Raw genomic sequence first — 18,393 nt, 5'->3', positions numbered from 1 at the left:
GTATCATATTTTAAAGTAGTAGATTTGAGTAGATGAGTAGATTTGAAGCTTGTGCCAGTCACAAGTTTGTCTCTCTCCATTATTTTGTCGACGTCGTTAGAAAGTCAAATCTGCGACAATGGTCGCAAGAGCCAAAAGCCCGTAAGTTTGGCTAATTCTACACCATGCAGTTACATGATAACGTATTGCTCTATATGTCTCACGTTTATAAAGACATATAAATGGGAGAAAATGACGATAGGACTGGTTTGTATAGTGAAAGTTATTTAGTGTGCTATACAGATTTTTGAATTCAGAATCGTGTTGAGTCCGACATTGCCTTGAAGTTCCGTGTCACGGTGACTTTTTTAAGACGTTACACATCTGATCCCTAGGGCAAATTCAAATCTATTTCTTATGCAATGAAATAGGTGGTCACCATTCACGGACGGCACACACTGGTCATTCAGGAAGAGGCTCGCTGATTGTGAAGAGTCGTGCACAGCTATCACGGTAATGTTGCGACGCTTTTGCTTTTATCTGCTGGTTTCAGATGCACGTACATACTGGTAAAGTTTTTGTAGTCATCGTAGTCGTTATATTCTCGTTGAATTTATATGTTGTAACCGTTGGCGCTTAGTGCTGCATGAGAATGGTTTTTATCCGTTAATGTACGATTGCCGTTTCACGTTTTCTCCGACTCGAGCTTGGTATTGCTTTCTCCGATGGTCTCTCTCATTTTGTCCATGCTTGAATATCTGGCGTTGTAACGACACGTTTTCATATTTGTCTGTAAGTTTGCCAGTCCTATCTGCAGTCTGTTTGTCTCTGACGGTGGACATATACTCTCTCTCTCTCTCTCTCTCTCTCTCTCTCTCTCTCTCTCTCTCTCTCTCTCTCTCTCTCTCCCCCAGAATATTTCGTACGGGAATTTGAGAAAGAGCCGATCTTATTGTGATCTTGCGAACTGCATCTTGAAAAGATCGGTACGCCATGATGACATTGTATTAAGCTTTTACTTGGATTTGGATTGTAATGTAATTAATATTTCTATCAGTGCTTTACCGTGGCCCCTACACGCCACGGAACTCTATTACTTTTGAATATAAACTCTAATTTTTCTTGACGATATCTTTAATATTTGTAAGAGATTTTATTTCTCCACCGCAAACTTTTAATTTTGTACGGGCAACTTTATCTTAACATTATCTTAACTTTAACTTCTCGAAAGTGGTTTTAGTTTTAACAATAAACAAAATATGTTTCTCAAAGTATTTTTATTTTGTAAAACAAAAGTAAAATTTTTCAAGATAACAAACTCCCCTACACGTCATGGAAATTTATTACTTTTGAACATAAACTCATATTTCTTGACAATATATTTAATATTTGTAAGAAATTTTATTTCTCCACAGCAAACTTTTATTTCTGAACGGGGAAACTTTATTTTTGGGGTAAACTGTTTTAAAAACTTTTAACAAAAACACTTTAACTTTAAAAAATAACTTTAACTTTGAACAAAATATTTGTTTCTCAAAAGCGTTATTCGAAAAGAAGTAAAAATGTTCACAGCAAGAGTTGAAGATTTTTGCTAAGCGCGAACTGAGTTACTTAAATGACATAACCTTATGTCTTTAGAGCAGAAAACTTAAATTCTTAAAGAAAAGTTTTATTTTCCAAGAGTAAAATTAATTTCTTTATGGAAAAAGATTTTCTCAGACCAGCAAATTGAAATACAGAGAATAAAACTTTTGTTTCAATGGCGAGAAATTATTTTCTGAAGACAACAAAACTAATTCTTTCAAGATATATTTTCTACATATGAGTGTGGTTTAAGAATTTGGTAAAACTGAACTGAGAAAGAACGAAAAAGGAAGGATGAAAAAGTCAAACTTACTTTTCTTCAGAGCGAAATTTATTTCTGAGAGGAGAAATATTTCATGTGAGGGCGCAATTACCTATAATGCATAGCAAACTCTTTCTAGCGAGAGTAAACATATTTTGGGGAAGAGTAAAACATTTTTCCGACGAGCAAAACTTTATTTTAACGGCGGCGGAAGTTAAAGTATCCCACCATGCAACACCCAAGTTTGATGACCCAGAGTCTCCGAGACAACCATGACTGACTTCATCGGCGATACAGGCACGCTAGCCCGGCCCTAGCTGCAGTACAGTACCTCGAGGTTTTACCTGGGTATTTGGGTCGGACGGTTTGCCGTACTGTACTGCAGCTAGCCGGCCCTACCCTGCCTGCGTACGATGCTGTGTGTTGGGGCCGTATAACGCCGGGAACACACAGCATCGTACGCAGGGCTATGGGCACGGGCACGCAAACGAGTCAGTTCAACAGTTGCCACTTGTCTGAGTCCCCGAAGAACGGTTTTGTGTTTGAGTGATTCGTCCTGACTGCAGACGTAGTGCGACGGGATGGACCGCATTGGGTTCCTTCATTAGCTCTGCATGGGCTGTGTGTTACCGGCGTTATACGGCCTCCCACCACATAACGCCGGTAACACACAGCCCTGCCATGCAGAGCTATTCCTTCATCAGTTGATGTTGTGTGATAGTCATCTTTTCTATCAGCCAGATTCGTAATTGATAGAGTCTTCGACTGAAACTGAACCTGGCCCACCAGATTTGACCACAGTCGAGCGTGGTTCAATACAGTAGTTGTTGGTCCACAGCTGTGGTGTTTTCGGACGGGATATGCCTTTTACGGGCTGGTTGACTTTCACGTTTTTGACCCCGCAAAACACACGTGAAAGTCAAAACCAGTCCGCGACTGTGGTCAAATCTGGCGGGCTCGGTTCACTTTCAGTTTCTATAAATCACGAATCTGGCTTCTCCTCTTAGAAAAAATGAATATCACACACATTGGCTGTGTGTTACCGGTGTTATGTGGTGGGAGACTGTATAACGCCGGTAACACACAGCCCTGCCGCATGCCATGCATAGCCCTGCGTACAGGTCTGTGTGTTCCCAGCGTATAACGCCGGGAACACACAGACCTGTACCGTGTACGCAGGGCTATGCAATGCAGAGCTAATGAAGAACCCCAATGCGGTCCCGTCGCACACCGTCTGCCGTCAGGACGAATCACTCAAACATAAAACCGTTCTTCGGGGACTCAGACAAGTGGCAACTGACCCGCGTGCCCGTAGCCCTGTGTACGATGTTGTGAGTTCCCGGCGTTATACAGCCCCAACACACAGCATCGTAAGCAGGCAGGGTAGGGCCGGGCGGGCGTGCCCGTATCGCTGATGAAGTCAGTCATGGTTGTCTCGGAGAGCAGATCGTCCATGTAGCCGACACGAACACGAACTGTCTGATACCGGCTACCAACTCGGAGACTCTGGGTCATCACACTTGGGTGTTGCATGGTGGGATACTTTAACTTCCGCCGCCGTTAAAATAGTTTTGCTCGTCGGAAAAATGTTTTACTCTTCCAAATATGTTCACTCTCGCTAGAAAGAGTTTGCTATGCATTATAGGTAATTGCGCCCTCACATGAAATATTTCTCCTCTCAGAAATAAATTTCGCTCTGAAGAAAAGTAAGTTTGACTTTTTCATCCTTCCTTTTTCGTTCTTTCTCAGTTCAGTTTTACCAAATTCTTAAACCACACTCATATGTAGAAAATATATCTTGAAAAAATTAGTTTTGTTGTCTTCAGAAAATAATTTCTGTCCATTGAGAAAAAAGTTTTATTCACTATATTTCAATTTGCTGCTCTGAGAAAATCTTTTTTCCATAAAGAAATTAATTTTACTCCTGAAAAATAAAATTTTCTTTAAGAATTTAAGTTTTCTGCTCTAAAAACATAAGGTTATGTCATTTAAGTAACTCAGTTCGCGCTTAGCAAAAATCTTCAACTCTTGCTGTGAACAATTTTTACTTCTTTTCGAAATAAAAACGTTTTTCAGAAACAAATATTTTGTTCAAAGTAAAAGTTATTTTTTAAAAGTTAAAGTGTTTTTGTTAAAAGTTTTTAAAAACAGTTTACCCCAAAAATAAAGTTTCCCCGTTCAGAAATAAAAGTTTGCTGTGGAGAAATAAAATTTCTTACAAATATTAAATATATTGTCAAGAAATATGAGTTTATGTTCAAAAGTAATAAATTTCCATGACGTGTAGGGGAGTTTGTTATCTTGAAAAAATTTTACTTTTGTTTTACAAAATAAAAAATACTTTTGAGAAACATATTTTGTTTATGTTAAAACTAAAACTACTTTCGAGAAGTTAAAGTTAAGATAATGTTAAGATAAAGTTGCCCGTACAAAATTAAAAGTTTGCGGTGGAGAAATAAAATCTCTTACAAATATTAAAGATATTGACAAGAAAAATTAGAGTTTATATTCAAAAGTAGTAGAGTTCCGTGGCGTGTAGGGGCCACCGTAGTTTTCCATAAAGAAATTAATTTTACTCTTGGAAAAATAAAATTTTTCTTTAAGAATTTAAGTTTTCTGCTCTAAAAACATAAGGTTATGTCATTAGTAACTCAGTTCGCGCTCAGCAAAATCTTAAACTCTTGCTGTGAACAATTTTACTTCTTTTCGAAATAAAAACGTCTTGAGAAACAGATATCTTGTTCAAAGTTAAAGTTATTTTTTAAAAGTTAAAGCGTTTTTGTTAAAAGTTTTTAAAAACAGTTTACCCAAAAAATTTAAGTTTCCCGTTCAGAAATAAAGTATGCTGTGGAGAAAATAAGATTTCTTACAAATATTAAATATATTGCCAAGAAATATTAGTTTATGTTCAAAAGTAATAAATTCCCGTGACGTGTAAGGGGAGTCTGTTATCTTGAAAAAATTTTACGTTTGTTTTACAAAATAAAAAATACTCTTGAGAAACATATTTTGTTTATGGTTAAAACTAAAACTACTTTCGAGAAGTTAAAGTTAAGATAATGTTAAGATAAAGTTGCCCGTACAAAATTAAAAGTTTGCGGTGGAGAAATAAAATCTCTTACAAATATTAAAGATATTGTCAAGAAAAATTAGAGTTTATATTCAAAAGTAATAGAGTTCCGTGGCGTGTAGGGGCCACCGTAGTGCTTGGATCATCAACTTTAATTTATAAAACTGCCAGAAAACTGACCGTTATTATTCTAGGGAAGGTTAAAGATTTCTCTCATTTATATTTCCAGGTTTTACCATAATGAGGCTGATTATTTGCTTGAGCTTGCTGTTGGCAACAGTGACAGTATTCGCCCAGCAGAATGACGTGCCAACGATAAATGCAGGTGAAGGTGGAGTAGGGGGAAACACCGGAGGAGAGCCTGGACCAGAACCATCTGGCGGTGAGCCTGAACCACCCGCAGGTGAGGAGGGAGAAGGTGGCGAAGGTGAACCCGAACCACCAGTTGATGGCGAACCCGAACCACCAGCTGGTGGCGAACCCGAACCACCAGTTGACGGCGAACCCGAACCACCAGCTGGTGGCGAACCCGAACCACCAGCTGGTGGCGAACCCGAACCACCAGTTGATGGCGAACCCGAACCACCAGTTGATGGCGAACCCGAACCACCAGTTGATGGCGAGCCTCAACCGCCGATGGAAGGTGGACCCGAACCACCAATGGAAGGCGGACCCGAACCACCGATGGAAGGCGGACCCGAACCACCGATGGAAGGCGGACCAGAACCACCGGCTGGAGAAGGCCAGGGCGGGAGGCGACCACACCGAAGGCCAAGACCTAATGGCGGTCGTCGTCCAAGGGGACGTGGAAGAGGAAAGGGTCGAGGTGGACGAGGTGGTCGCGGGCGCAGAAACTGAGAAAAAAATACCCAGTGTGAACTCTGTACCGCTTGTACCGTCATCCTTCTGGTTGGCGTTGTTTGCATACAGGACAATATAGACGAATACAACCGATGCAATATATGGACTAGTATACCTATTGCAACATATTTACGATACTCGGTTTTGATTTGAATGATATTTGTTGATTATTGGTCAGATATTAAATCCATATCAAAGAGTATTAACAGGCTATGATTTATATGTTTTTGACGCATGAAAGAAGTAGACAAGTGTAAAAAAAATGCTGACAGTGGCATCAAGAGTGATATGGCTCTTGGGATTCGGAATTAGATATGTTGTGAAATTGTGTGTGCTCGATGAAACGGGGAGATATGAAAGTGTGCGGCAAAGTTTTCGAGTTTAACAATGACTTTGACTTTTTGACTCGGAGCTTACATGTTATTAGAGTGCCCTGAGAAACAGAAGAATCCGTCTTACCGAATAAGCAAAATCAACAAACTGGAAATGATACTGATAGTGACTTGTTTCCTTAAACCACACTTGAAGTGTCTCTCTCTCTCTCTCTCTCTCTCTCTCTCTCTCTCTCTCTCTCTCTCTCTCTCTCTCTCTCTCTCTCTCTCTCTCTCTCTCTCTCTCTCTCTCTCTCTCTCTCAGGATGGTAATCAGCTTTGCTAGCACATTTGCTTGAAGACAATAGATCTGTTCCATAAGCTACCAAATGTATAAGTAAAGCAAACATAACTTCTTAGCCTTGTACTGTAAATTGATATAATATTCTTAAGAGAGTTTAGTTTGAGAAGTAACTCGAATTCAAATGCTGTGTCTGTGTGACATAATCAATTCACTCTCAAGGTTGCAATTCAAATTTATGTCATACAAACAAACCTAATTCAATCGACAGGGGAATATAACTTCAAATAATGTCAAATTGATGACCTTATTTCAACTTGCAGTACGTATCATAAATGCTGTGCCGATGTAGTCAAGTCAGAAGAAAGGTGTGTTACTGATTACATCACGCGTTTCTTGAATAAGGCACTTCCACTCGCAGAAATCACAAACAAATTAGTTGCCCCAATTGGTCAACCTTCGTAGATTGGTACTAAACGGCACCATTCGTTTAGGAAGAGCATTTTGTTTAAAAAAACTCTCTAACTTGAAATACTTCGGCTTTCAATGTATATTTAAAATGCAATGTACAATGTGTTCTCGGACAGATATTCTGAGTATTTTACGAGATGTTTTTAGTCTATACCAATGGTGGGGATCCATTTTCTAGCTAATGATGTAAATATAGTTTTCGCCTGCTCATCTTTGTGAAAATCGAAAACGCTATTTTCCCCAAAGTGTGAATATAGGAATGTCGCACAGTTTTCATTTCGTGTGTCGGTACTGTGAATGTTGGTCATTCGTCTCTCTAGTACCAAATTTTGCATGGTAACCCCCTGAGTTTTTTCTTGATTTCGTAAGGAAATCGTTTACAGTTTCAATGAGGAAAGTTTCGACAAAAGTTCTATTCTTTTAATTTCGAGGTGCGAACTATCTTCATCACGATTTTTGCCTGATATTCATGTATCTTGTCCCTTTGATAATTATTGCTACATCTATTCAATACATAGCGCACAAGTGGTTTAATATATATCCTGAGTGATCTTAATTTACAAATAGCAAATATTCAGCGCACAAAAAAATATCTGGCCATATGTAAGCAACCCAATATCATAGAGGAAGAAATTTTTGGTGAGTAGGTGCCATAATCTTCTACGTGACTGATTTATCCATTTTAGATAATTACGATTAACTCCTTCGAGTACATTACGTATCTATGGACTAAATTATGAGTGTGACGATAAAATATAGTAAAAATATAAAGCAAGTGCTCAAACTGAGCAAAGAATCGATGGGAAAAAAGGCCAATTCGTCTCAAATTCCAGCTGTCCTGCTTTAAATTCATGATAGATGATCATTTCTAATTAAAAATATATGGAATAAAAATTTAATTTGGCAAAACAATTCAGGAGGAGCAAAGCGAAGTGCCACGTGTAGACAATATTCTTGAAACTGGTAACATTAACGCGTCATCGAAGTGGTATATTTAGGTCTGTCGACAGCAAAATTGTTCTATGATTGTACTGATTCGCTAGAATTCTGCTCTCGCTTTGCCAGTAGACAGACAAACGTGTGACGTAAGCATGTTTACTTTGTGTCATCCCTGTGAGCGTTCGGACTAAACAGCAGGAGACCAATAATGATGTATTTGGTCTGCAAATGTTTCATATTTGTCCCGAGGTTATGTACACACTGCATATCTCACAATCCCCCATTCATTACGAAATCACTTTCTATAATTAAATAGCAACCACTGTAAAAACCAAACATTAGCTCTCTTTGAAGAAAAAAAAACATCAACGAATTTGCTTGATTCCTACTTCAAATGATAAGACTTATTCAAACTGATGTTTTAAACCCACCCTTTTTTACTTGCATATCAATATGTGAGGACTTCGTCGTGCACGGTCGATGTAAAAGTGTATTCTGAAATGTGTGCGACTGCCCATTCACGATTTCATGAAATGAGAGCACAGTTTATAGCCTACAGCCTCGTGCAATTTTATCGATATCAAAACTGAACATTTTTCTTACCCAAATAGTGTCAATATTTTGAAAGCGGTACCCTACCAAACAATATCATTATTTCGGCCGATTGCGTGCAGGATTTTAATCTTAATTGCGACTCCCGATAATAAGTTTGTAATATAGCGGCAGTACTTGCCCGGCAGAATGAGGTGAGCGCTTGTGAACATGGAATATAGGCGCAGCCGCAGTCCCTCTGCACACGGGGCTGTTGCGCAGCTCAGAAGGAAACCGACAAGCGGAATGAAATACGCCATCAGGCGTTCGGCATGAACCACTCAATACACCTGTAGTCACGCATATTTGTCATGCGATGTAAACGTAATGCGATATAAAACAGTGTCACTGAGAAGACTTTTGTAGAAAAGGCTACATTTTAATTGACAGAAAGTCACCGCTGGGTTCTGTGGAGTGAACATTCTGTCACGACAAGCTGTCAGCTAAACAACCAAAATTTATTTCAAAATTCATTTTTCGGATATCACTTTTTGCACATTTTTTCTTGCAAATATTGGGACCATGAAGATCTTGCTATGTATAATACTTTTCTTGGCGCAAGAGGTCGCCTTCTCTCAAGGCATGGCAGTTGGTAAGGACTATAATCGCTTTCTTGGGGAAAATTTGACCCTTGGTCGTCGATGAATGGATGAAAAAACGACAACGGCCATGGTTACCGGTTCGATGTGCCGAGCGGTGACGGACCAATGAAAGTGAACGGCAGATCGACAGTCGACTGGTGACGAAGGTGACGACGGGCATCACGAACCAGAGAAAACCGGTGGATGGAGATGATAGCACTTAGTGTGGGTGAGCCGCCAGTGGGTGAACGCCGGCTTGTCCAGAGTAGTGCAGGACCTGGCAGACCACGACCTCCACTTGGTCATCGCCAACTACAGAGGTATAGACAGCGTGGTGGAAATAGAGGAAGAGGAGGCGGCAGAGGAGGAAATTGCATTATCACGTAAATGAAAAAAAAAATTGAGGGATTTGAAAACTCTGCATGCCTTATTCGAGATAATTACAAGATGCTGATGGACAAATAGAATTATGCACATGAAAAAAACTTTAGGTGTCGTGGTCTTCGGTTTTGTGCAGGTTGGCTTGTTACCTTTGCAAGACTACGGGGAGTGAAATGAAGAAGATGCTTACTTTTTAACAAACCAAGAAGTATCATACTTTATATTTTGGAGTAAAAATTTGCTCGATATATCCCTTTGAAAACCTAAATATCTATCAAAACATTTCCGTAGGCCTGGTTTCATTCGGTTTTTTCAGTCATTTACCAGGAAAAGTAAATTATAATAGAACAAAAATAATTAATCATTCATTGATTTATTGATTTTTTATTTATTTATTTATTTATTTATTTATTTCTGTTTTTCAAATTGTCTCAACGCCTCATGATTCGCACAGTTGCAACCTCTGATGGGGTCAGCGAAAAATAAATGTTCGTATTTCTGAACTGACAGCAACAAATAAACATGTCTCTGTGCGGTTGTCTCTTACCTTTATATTCCAATTTTTGAAGGTAACTTACTTCGTGGCGGGGAATGCAGGCATACTAACGTATGAAAATGAGAGGACCAGTAAGTAACTTTATTGGTCGCCGCAACCATGAAGGTACGCAGCGCAAAAAGTTCTATTTGTTCGTGAAACTGGCCAAACTCATTCATTTATTTATCTTTTAAGCATTTCTGGCATTAAATTCCTGTATAACCTATTACTTCACATGTTTTTCTGTAATCTTATGTGTTTACCTGCAGAAATCTGCCATATTGAAAATATGGCCGACCCCCTGAGACTTGTATGACACTCTTAGGTAGCGTGTTTCTGTCAACGGTAATGTTTTGAATTACAATGTAGTTGCTTGGATTTATCGTTGACTAAGGCGCTCTTAATCGAGGTCAGGGATCAGTTGTTTTTATGTCAGCTTAAAACATGACGTCATGGATCAGAAATGAAATTATTAAGGTAACGAAACGTAAGTACAACTGTATGTTTCACAAACCTTCAGCTTTTCTTTCTGAAATTTTACCAGTGATTTCTGACATTGCAGCAATGATTTCTCGTACAGAAGTGAAAGTTATTAGAAAAAGTCTGAAAGTGAAAAGAGTTGATCCCAGTACACTGAATCACCTCATGCATTCAAAAGCACAATGACACTTTTTAGAATACAAACTTTTAACAACTCTGCTCTACCTTTCATCGAATCTGTTAAATTTCCTTTCAAACAAAGTATTCGGCGACCATTGATATTTTAAATGCCACTGTGCGGATGAAAATACGAAATATGTTTTAGTTACTGCCTAATGTTGTATAGCGTACCTCTATAGGTGAGCTTTAAGTGAGAATCAGGAGATTAAACCTAAACCAATCAAATGCTACTTTGATTCAACATAGGAGTGCAAAAACAACCCAAATACGTAAAACCTGAAATCTTGTGCCATAGAACTTCTGTAATACCAGTTGGTTGCTAAGTCACCATGAATTCTTGGACATTCTTGATTTTTGTAGACATAATTACTGCTACGATTTTTTTATCCAATCAATTGTTGAGACGAATATGAAAGACACGTTTTCTTTGCAATTTTTTTCGGCTTCGTTGCGGTACACTAAGTTGAATCTTCGACTAAACTATTTCTACAGCTCGCAAAGTATCGCAGAAACGTTTCATAGCGTGCCTGGTAAATACCAGTGCATTGGTAATGACGTAATTGTTTAATGTGTCGATTTTACGGCCGTCACATGGAGACAAAGAGACCAAAAAACAAATAATTACAAAAGTTGAAAAGGGAAGGTGATATCAGAAGGTGGCGGCGACGTTTCCACAAAAATCAATAAAACTCTATTGTGATGTGAAGCCGTGCCATCCACCGCCGCGGCTCACCACCAGGCACCGAAATAGACCCCCTAGGTGGACGGGGAAACACCAAAGAGCCTTGGTAGAGCTTTAACGAAAGAAAACGCTACATTGTTCTTTCTGACATGATTAATTTCGTAGAATCTGCTTTTCTACTTTCAAACGAGATAAACGGTATTTTCAAGGGCAAGCTCTCAGACAAATTGTTTATCAGATGCGCGAGGGTCGTTACAATATTCTGTTCAAACGCAGAACAGATTTGAGAAATTTGGCACGAAATTTCACCTTCCGCATCTTAGATAGTGTGATGAAGGTATGTACTAACATGTATTTTGATTTTGATGGAAATAGATATTTTCCTAAACATATCATCCGTTGATCTAAGATGAATGGAAATATAACCTATTGTTACTTATCTAACAGTGTTACATAATCTACAATGCAGAAGTAGATAGGTGGGCCCATATACAAATATGAGTATTGAGCTTACTGGAGAAGATGACTATATAAAGGCGAACCAACGACAATATTTTTATTCAAGACTGGTTGACAGCTGTGGTAAAGGTGGAAATAAATTGGTAAGAATAATTCAGCTTGTAATATTAGTCTATTTATATTGCCCATATTGCCGAGCGGTTTCGACTGTGATGTCTTCGCTTGGTGACTAGGTGCCGTACGTTGTGAGGTTTGATTCAATTGAAAATCTCCTGAAATTCCTGATCTAACCTTACTGTTAAGATAAACCTAATATTAGACGAATACGAATGTGTAGAATTTCGAGTTTTGGCTGTTATTTTGTTTTTGGTTTCTTTGACGTGTTTCCTCTCACCGTACGAAACTCATCAAAACTGTTTTGACGATTTTCCACTGTCGCGGTGGGATTGTGCCCTCGGCAATCTGAAAACACACAATACATAGCCAGGCAACCGTGCCATCATGGAAACCTAAACCAAATGTTAAATGTCCGAATTCTGAGAGAAACTGTTTCTTGACATCAATAAATGACATCAAGAATCTACATTCAGTATCAGAAAATTTTAATACACGTTTAATAAAAAAAAAATAAAACCGCACAGCACTTATTCTTATTCCAAAGAGCAGATACGCAGTCCAGTGTATTTCAACAGTAGATTCGTCGACCGTAGTGTGCATTGCTGCTGTCACAGGCTCTGTCATTATGACATCGCTTTCTCAACCAAAGTAGACATATTACACTGAAACGTGCCTTTAAAACTCAAACAAATCAACAAAACAAAATCTGCGAAGAGATGAGCTTTTATTATTTGAATGCTATAGACCTTTACACGTCTTAAATCATTCTCAACACTCCTGTTTCGTTACAGACTTCGACATCATGAAGTTCACTTTGGCGTTTGCAGTTCTGTTGACTGCTGTAGTTGTGTTCAGCAACGCGGCGTCGATCGCCAGTGACGACGATGACATGGCAATGAAGAGCGATGTGGACTTGAGCGAAGAAGACGAGAGGATGCGAAGTGAAAGGCCAGAAATGGATGACGATGACGATGACGATGATGATGATGATGATGATGATGATGATGATGATGATGATGATGATGATGATGATGATGATGATGATGATGATGATGATGATGATGATAGTGATGATGATGATGATGATGATGATGATGATGATGATGATGATGATGATGATGATGACGAAATGCCCGAAGACGAGAGACCTGGAGACAGACCGGAGGACGACATGGGACCTGGAGAGGGAGACGACATGGGACCCGGAGAGGGTGACGACATGGGACCCGGAGAGGGTGACGACATGGGACCCGGAGAGGGTGACGACATGGGACCCGGAGAGGGAGACGACATGGGACCCGGAGAGGGTGACGACATGGGACCCGGAGACAGACCAGAGGGTGACGACATGGGACCAGGCGGTAAACCACCAAGGGCAAGCCACAAGGCGGTGGAGGACGTAGACCAAAACCATCAGGAGGTCGAGGCCGTGGCAAGGGCCGTGGAAATGGCCGTGGTGGCCGTCGCGGTTAACAAGGACACGCCATGAATGGCCGTCGCGTCCAGTCGCTGATGCATAATGTTTCTTCTCATTGTTTTCTACTAAAAACTATTCACAAAAACTGCAAGACAAGATCATAGTTGCCATTCACTCAGTAGAACTTCCGTCGAGGAATCGTTTTAATATATATTTCAGGAACATTCTGAGTTGTAGTCACCGGTCCTTTTACTTTGAAAAAATGTCAATCTTCTTTTCAACATGTGCAATAGCTCAAAGTCCCCCCTTCAGAAGTACGATGGAAACTGTCTGTTTCCGGAACTAGTAGGGATGTCCTCTTCCATGAGCAATCTCATTCAAAATTTAATGTATGTCCATGAATCTTACCATCGCTTAACATAACAGCAAACGGGTTAATCATGATCATATTTTACATTGAAGTGTCGAACAGAAAAACTCTCTATCATGAACAACTTTGAGATAGCAAACTGTACATGCTGGTACTGTGACATAAGTTTTTTCTCAGGAAATAAAGAGGCATTAGTGAGAAAGAAATTTACACTTTGGTTTGTCTTTATGTATGTATGTATGTATGTATGTATGTATGTATGTATGTATGTATGTATGTATGTATGTATGTATGTGTGTGTATGTATGTATGTATGTATGTACACTATTGTATCTATGCATCTTTATATATATATATATATATATATATATATATATATATATATATATATATATATATATATATATATATTTAAAAACTATCTACTGTTGATTGACCAATCAGAGCGCTCAATTCAGGGTGTTTTATTTACTCGTAAAGCCTTGGTCACCAAATTCCAGAAACGAATGACAGCGCCGTAGTAAAGTACTGTCCAATCAAAAGTGAACATGTCATATTCTGTAGATATCTGGTACGTTTTAATAATCGAATTTGGTAACACAGCGGAAACCAGCTGCAACACAAAATCTGCTCTGCCCTAGGGCATTTATATAATGTGCCCTAGGGCATTTATAGGATGTTCCATTACATTGAAAGGCTATTTCACAAATAAAAGTTTTAATTCATATCCTAAACATCTTACAGTGACAAAGGGGACGGTTGACGTAAACACATTGAAAACGAAAATATATCAGTTAGGGGCGATAGTTTTTAAGTCGGATAAAACCCTCGTACTCGGGCTCTTCCGATATATAAAGTCCAACCCAACGATAAATGTCTCGGCCTGCGGCCTCGACATTTTATCGTTGGGTTGGACTTTATATACCAGAAGAGCCCTCGTACTCGGGCTTTATCCTATACATATATATATATATATATATATATATATATATATATATATATATATATATATATATATATATATATATATATATATATATATATATATATATATATCATCCATGCGTTGGCGCATATCTATTGAAGTATATATATATATTACTTCACCCATTAAAGGCAGAAAGCGCCTCTGGGACAAATATTAAGATTCTCAAATTTTAACGATACTGCTCTTATCTATCGCTTGTGTGGTAAATAATGATTCCATTGTCTCATTTTACTTAAAATCGAAAAAATATTTTTCCAATAGAGATGGCGGCCATTTTGAATTTGAAGCACATAATTGTTTCTCTAGTACCAAATTTGCCCAGTGACTCCTGATTTTGGAAAGAGACTGGTTGTAAGTTTCCTTGAAAGTTAAGCAAATTTTTAACTCATTCATTTTGAGGCCCATACTCCCTCATTTCATTTATCCATCCATTCCTTTCATTCATGTATTCCAGTAGTCTCATGTGCATTGCTTTTGATCACTGAACATCCGCACTGTCAACAGAAAACACTTAGCCTGGTGCATGCGCACAAAAAAAATTGCCGTTAAGGTAGTACGGGCCTAGAAAGTGAGAGACATGAATATTTGCTCAAACTTTCCTCAATGAAAGTTTCCACCATACTCTTACCAAAGTAAGAATGAAAATCTGAGGTCACCGTGCAATTTTTGATAATAGAGAAACAAATTCAATGAAATTATCCGACATTTAACGATTACTTGAAATTCAAAATGGTTGCCATCCCTGTGTTAATTCTTCGAAGCTATAAAATGAACCCCCACAAGTGGTAGATCAGAAAAAGAATTGTAAAAATTTGAGAGTCAGAATCTCTGTCTCGAGGTGAATTCTACCTTAAATTACGAATATTTTGATTCTATGGTATTGACCTCTCTAAAGTCCAGGCATTGCGAACGAGCGGTTATTTTGAAGACGCTAAGACTTAAACTTTCTACCATAAAGGTAAGAGGCTAAAAAAACCACGGGGATATCGCCAAGGTTTTCAATATTCATTTTACTAGCATCATTGATAAGTTTCGTCAGCATTTTGACAACACTCGTGATCTCAGTATAACCAAAGCTTGGGTTAACTCGTGCCATGGTAACTCTTCACCAAGTTTCCAAATTCCTCCTGTCACTGTTGACTTTGTGAAAAAGCATCTTTCTTTGCTCGATGAAAAGAAGTCTCCTGGTAATGATGAGCTCTCCTCAAAATTTCTGAAGATTGGTGCACTGTGTATTGCTGATTGTGTTACCAGTATTTTTAATATGTCAATAACAGATGGGGTCTTCCCTACTTGTTAGAAATGTGCCCGTGTTGTTCCCATTCGCAAGGGTGGTTCGAAAAGTGATGTGAACAACTATAGGCCAATTTCGATTTTGCCCTTCCTTTCTAAAATCCTGGAAAAGCTTGTTTACATTAGCCTTTTTAACTATTTGCATATGAATCATTTGATTGTTGAGTCCCAATCTGGCTTCAGAGAACATCACTCATGTCACACTGCTCGGATTAAACTGACGTTTCATTTATTTTCGAACATTTATTCTGGTCTCTTCAATGGTTTATTATTTTTGGATCTACGTAAGGCCTTTGATCTGGTTGACCATGATATTCTTATAGATAAACTTGCTATTTATGGTGTTTCCGGGTCATCCCTCCGTTGGTTTCGCTCGTACCTGACAGACAGAACTCAGCTTGTTCAGTATCTTGGATGTGAGTCTGAGGTCTTGCCAATTGTTAGTGGCGTCCCTCAAGGGTCTATTCTCGGCCCTCTGCTTTTTTTGATTTTCATCAACGACCTTCCCCTTTGCCTTAACACGGGTGAGTTAGATATGTTCGCTGACGACCAGACTTTGTGTGTTTCAGGTAATTAGCGTCAATGAAATTATTTCTCGTATGAACGATAATGTTGTCCCAATCTCATCGTGGGTCCTAATAATGCTATGGTTGTCAACACAGAGAAAACTAAAAGTATGGTTATTGCTTCTTGCCCTAAAATTAGACATGTTACTAACACTGAGGCCTCTATTTGTGTCACAATACAAGAAACAATTATCTCTAATGTCTCTTCTCACATCCTCTTCTTAGGCGTTTCAATTGATTCTACTTTAAGTTGGGATGTTCACGTTGATAACCTGTGTAAGAAACTTTCTATCAGAATTGGTATCCTTCGCAAACTACGTCCATTTACCACTACGAGTACTCTTTTGGTTGTGTACAATGCACTGTTCCTTTCTTTGATTGATTATTGTTGCACTGTTTGGGGCAATACTTCGAAGTCAAATCTTCACCGTATTTACAAACTCCAGAAGAGGGCTGGAAGAGTAATTTTAGGGGTTGACATGAGTGTTCCCTCACGAACTATCTTTTTAACTTTGCACTGGTTGCCGATTGACCTACGTATTATCTATTTCACCTCATTATTGACATTCAAATCATTGAATGGCCTCGCACCCTCTTATTTGAGTGTCGTTTTTCATCGAATTTCATCAAACACCCGTAATGCCAGTCATGGAAATTTGTGTGTTCCAAAATTTAAGACTACCACAGCTCAAAAATCTTTCTCTTTCGTGCTGCAAGTACTTGGAATACAATTCCCCCTGCGATTAGAAATACCTCAACTTTAGCCACTTTCAAAGTAAAGTTGCGAGATTATCTTATGACAAAGTTTACAAATGAGGGTTCAGATTTAGATTAATTTATTTCTTTTGTTGCAATGAAGATGTTACTCATCCTTTTTTGAACACTTGCTGTATTTACATGTACATTGTATTTGCTATTTATACGCATGTACTTTTTTCGAGCTCACAGAGGGCTCTGATGTAAATTACAATTTGTTTTGTAACTCAGATTATATACCCTCTTTAAATAAAGTCTAATAATAATAATAATAATAATAATAATAATAATAATAATAATAATAATAATAATGAACTTATTGTACAGTGTAAGGTAGATGTTATCTGAACTTCGAGACATTTTCATGCTAAACTGTCATTTTCAACAGGACCTGATACCGATGTTGTATGCAAATTGGTGGCTGTCAAGCACAATGAGAACACGAGGGTGTCTGACCTCTTTTCTCCGTGACTTACTCAAGGTAGCCAGTTACATAATGTAATATCAGAGCCGCGCCGTGTCCTGGTACCATTTGACTACAGTCAATACTTTTCCGACAGTCGTGATCACCAGCATTTCGATCAAACAGTTATTGCTTGGTTCCATTTAAATGACATTAAAACTCCCATCAAGTAGTTTACAAGGTCGAAAGATTGATTGTTCTGTGGTTAATTTTTCATGAGGATGTACCAAGTGAGCTCACCATAATTTTGCTTGAAATAGTCATAAAGTACTGTTTTTACAGTATGACACGTAACAACGGATAAATATATTCACGGTTTCACGCTGGAGTGATATGGATGAGGCCGATTAAAATATGATATTTGGTACATGGTACTCATAAAATTCAATGTTAGCTAGTATCTTTCTTGGTGCAAGCTATGTGTTTAAAGCGATTTGTTTGCGGGGCCTTTCCCCGTATCAGCAGGCAAGGGCCGCTAATCTCCAAAAAAACATAAGCCTAGGCCTGGTAGAGCGTGATTTCTTGGGTTTGTCGATGGCGAGTGCATAAACATGTAGCAAAGGGGCAGAGTAGGGATTTGATGGATTGGAAAAGGCACGTTTCAGAGTAATATGTCTACTTTATTGGAGAAAGCGATGTCATAATGGCAGAACCTGTGTCCGAAGCGATGCACACTATGGTCGATGAATACACTGGACTGCGTATCTGCTCTTTGGAATAAGAATAAGTGCTGTTCGGTTTTATTTTTTTATTAAA

At 38.6% G+C, this 18,393-nt stretch overlaps 2 protein-coding genes across 4 annotated transcripts; both read left to right on the top strand.

Annotated features, from left to right (window-relative positions):
- The first annotated feature begins 410 nt into the window (after nucleotides 1–410).
- On the top strand, nucleotides 411–5,958 carry LOC139137572 (proline-rich proteoglycan 2-like). Of its 2 annotated transcripts, none has more exons than XM_070705749.1 (2): nucleotides 411–492; nucleotides 5,125–5,958. In XM_070705749.1, exon 2 carries the CDS (start codon nucleotides 5,136–5,138, stop codon nucleotides 5,751–5,753), a length of 618 nt encoding a protein of 205 aa, XP_070561850.1. In that variant the 5' UTR covers nucleotides 411–492; nucleotides 5,125–5,135; the 3' UTR covers nucleotides 5,754–5,958. The 2 variants fall into 2 exon arrangements, with proteins under 2 accessions (XP_070561850.1, XP_070561849.1); XM_070705748.1 differs by lacking the exon at nucleotides 411–492 and adding an exon at nucleotides 518–548.
- A 5,473-nt stretch (nucleotides 5,959–11,431) lies between these two features.
- LOC139137570 (uncharacterized) lies at nucleotides 11,432–13,777 on the top strand. 2 transcript variants are annotated; one of them, XM_070705745.1, is made up of 4 exons: nucleotides 11,432–11,545; nucleotides 11,656–11,810; nucleotides 12,576–12,962; nucleotides 13,011–13,777. In XM_070705745.1, exons 3-4 carry the CDS (start codon nucleotides 12,587–12,589, stop codon nucleotides 13,271–13,273), a joined length of 639 nt encoding a protein of 212 aa, XP_070561846.1. In that variant the 5' UTR covers nucleotides 11,432–11,545; nucleotides 11,656–11,810; nucleotides 12,576–12,586; the 3' UTR covers nucleotides 13,274–13,777. The 2 variants fall into 2 exon arrangements, with proteins under 2 accessions (XP_070561846.1, XP_070561845.1); XM_070705744.1 differs by lacking the exon at nucleotides 11,432–11,545 and having other exon boundaries at nucleotides 12,576–13,777.
- Nucleotides 13,778–18,393: the final 4,616 nt, after the last annotated feature.

The sequence above is a fragment of the Ptychodera flava genome, chromosome 7, assembly GCF_041260155.1.
Source record: "Ptychodera flava strain L36383 chromosome 7, AS_Pfla_20210202, whole genome shotgun sequence".
Classification (NCBI taxonomy): Eukaryota; Metazoa; Hemichordata; class Enteropneusta; family Ptychoderidae; genus Ptychodera; species Ptychodera flava.
This window is presented reverse-complemented; position numbering and strand designations above follow the sequence as displayed.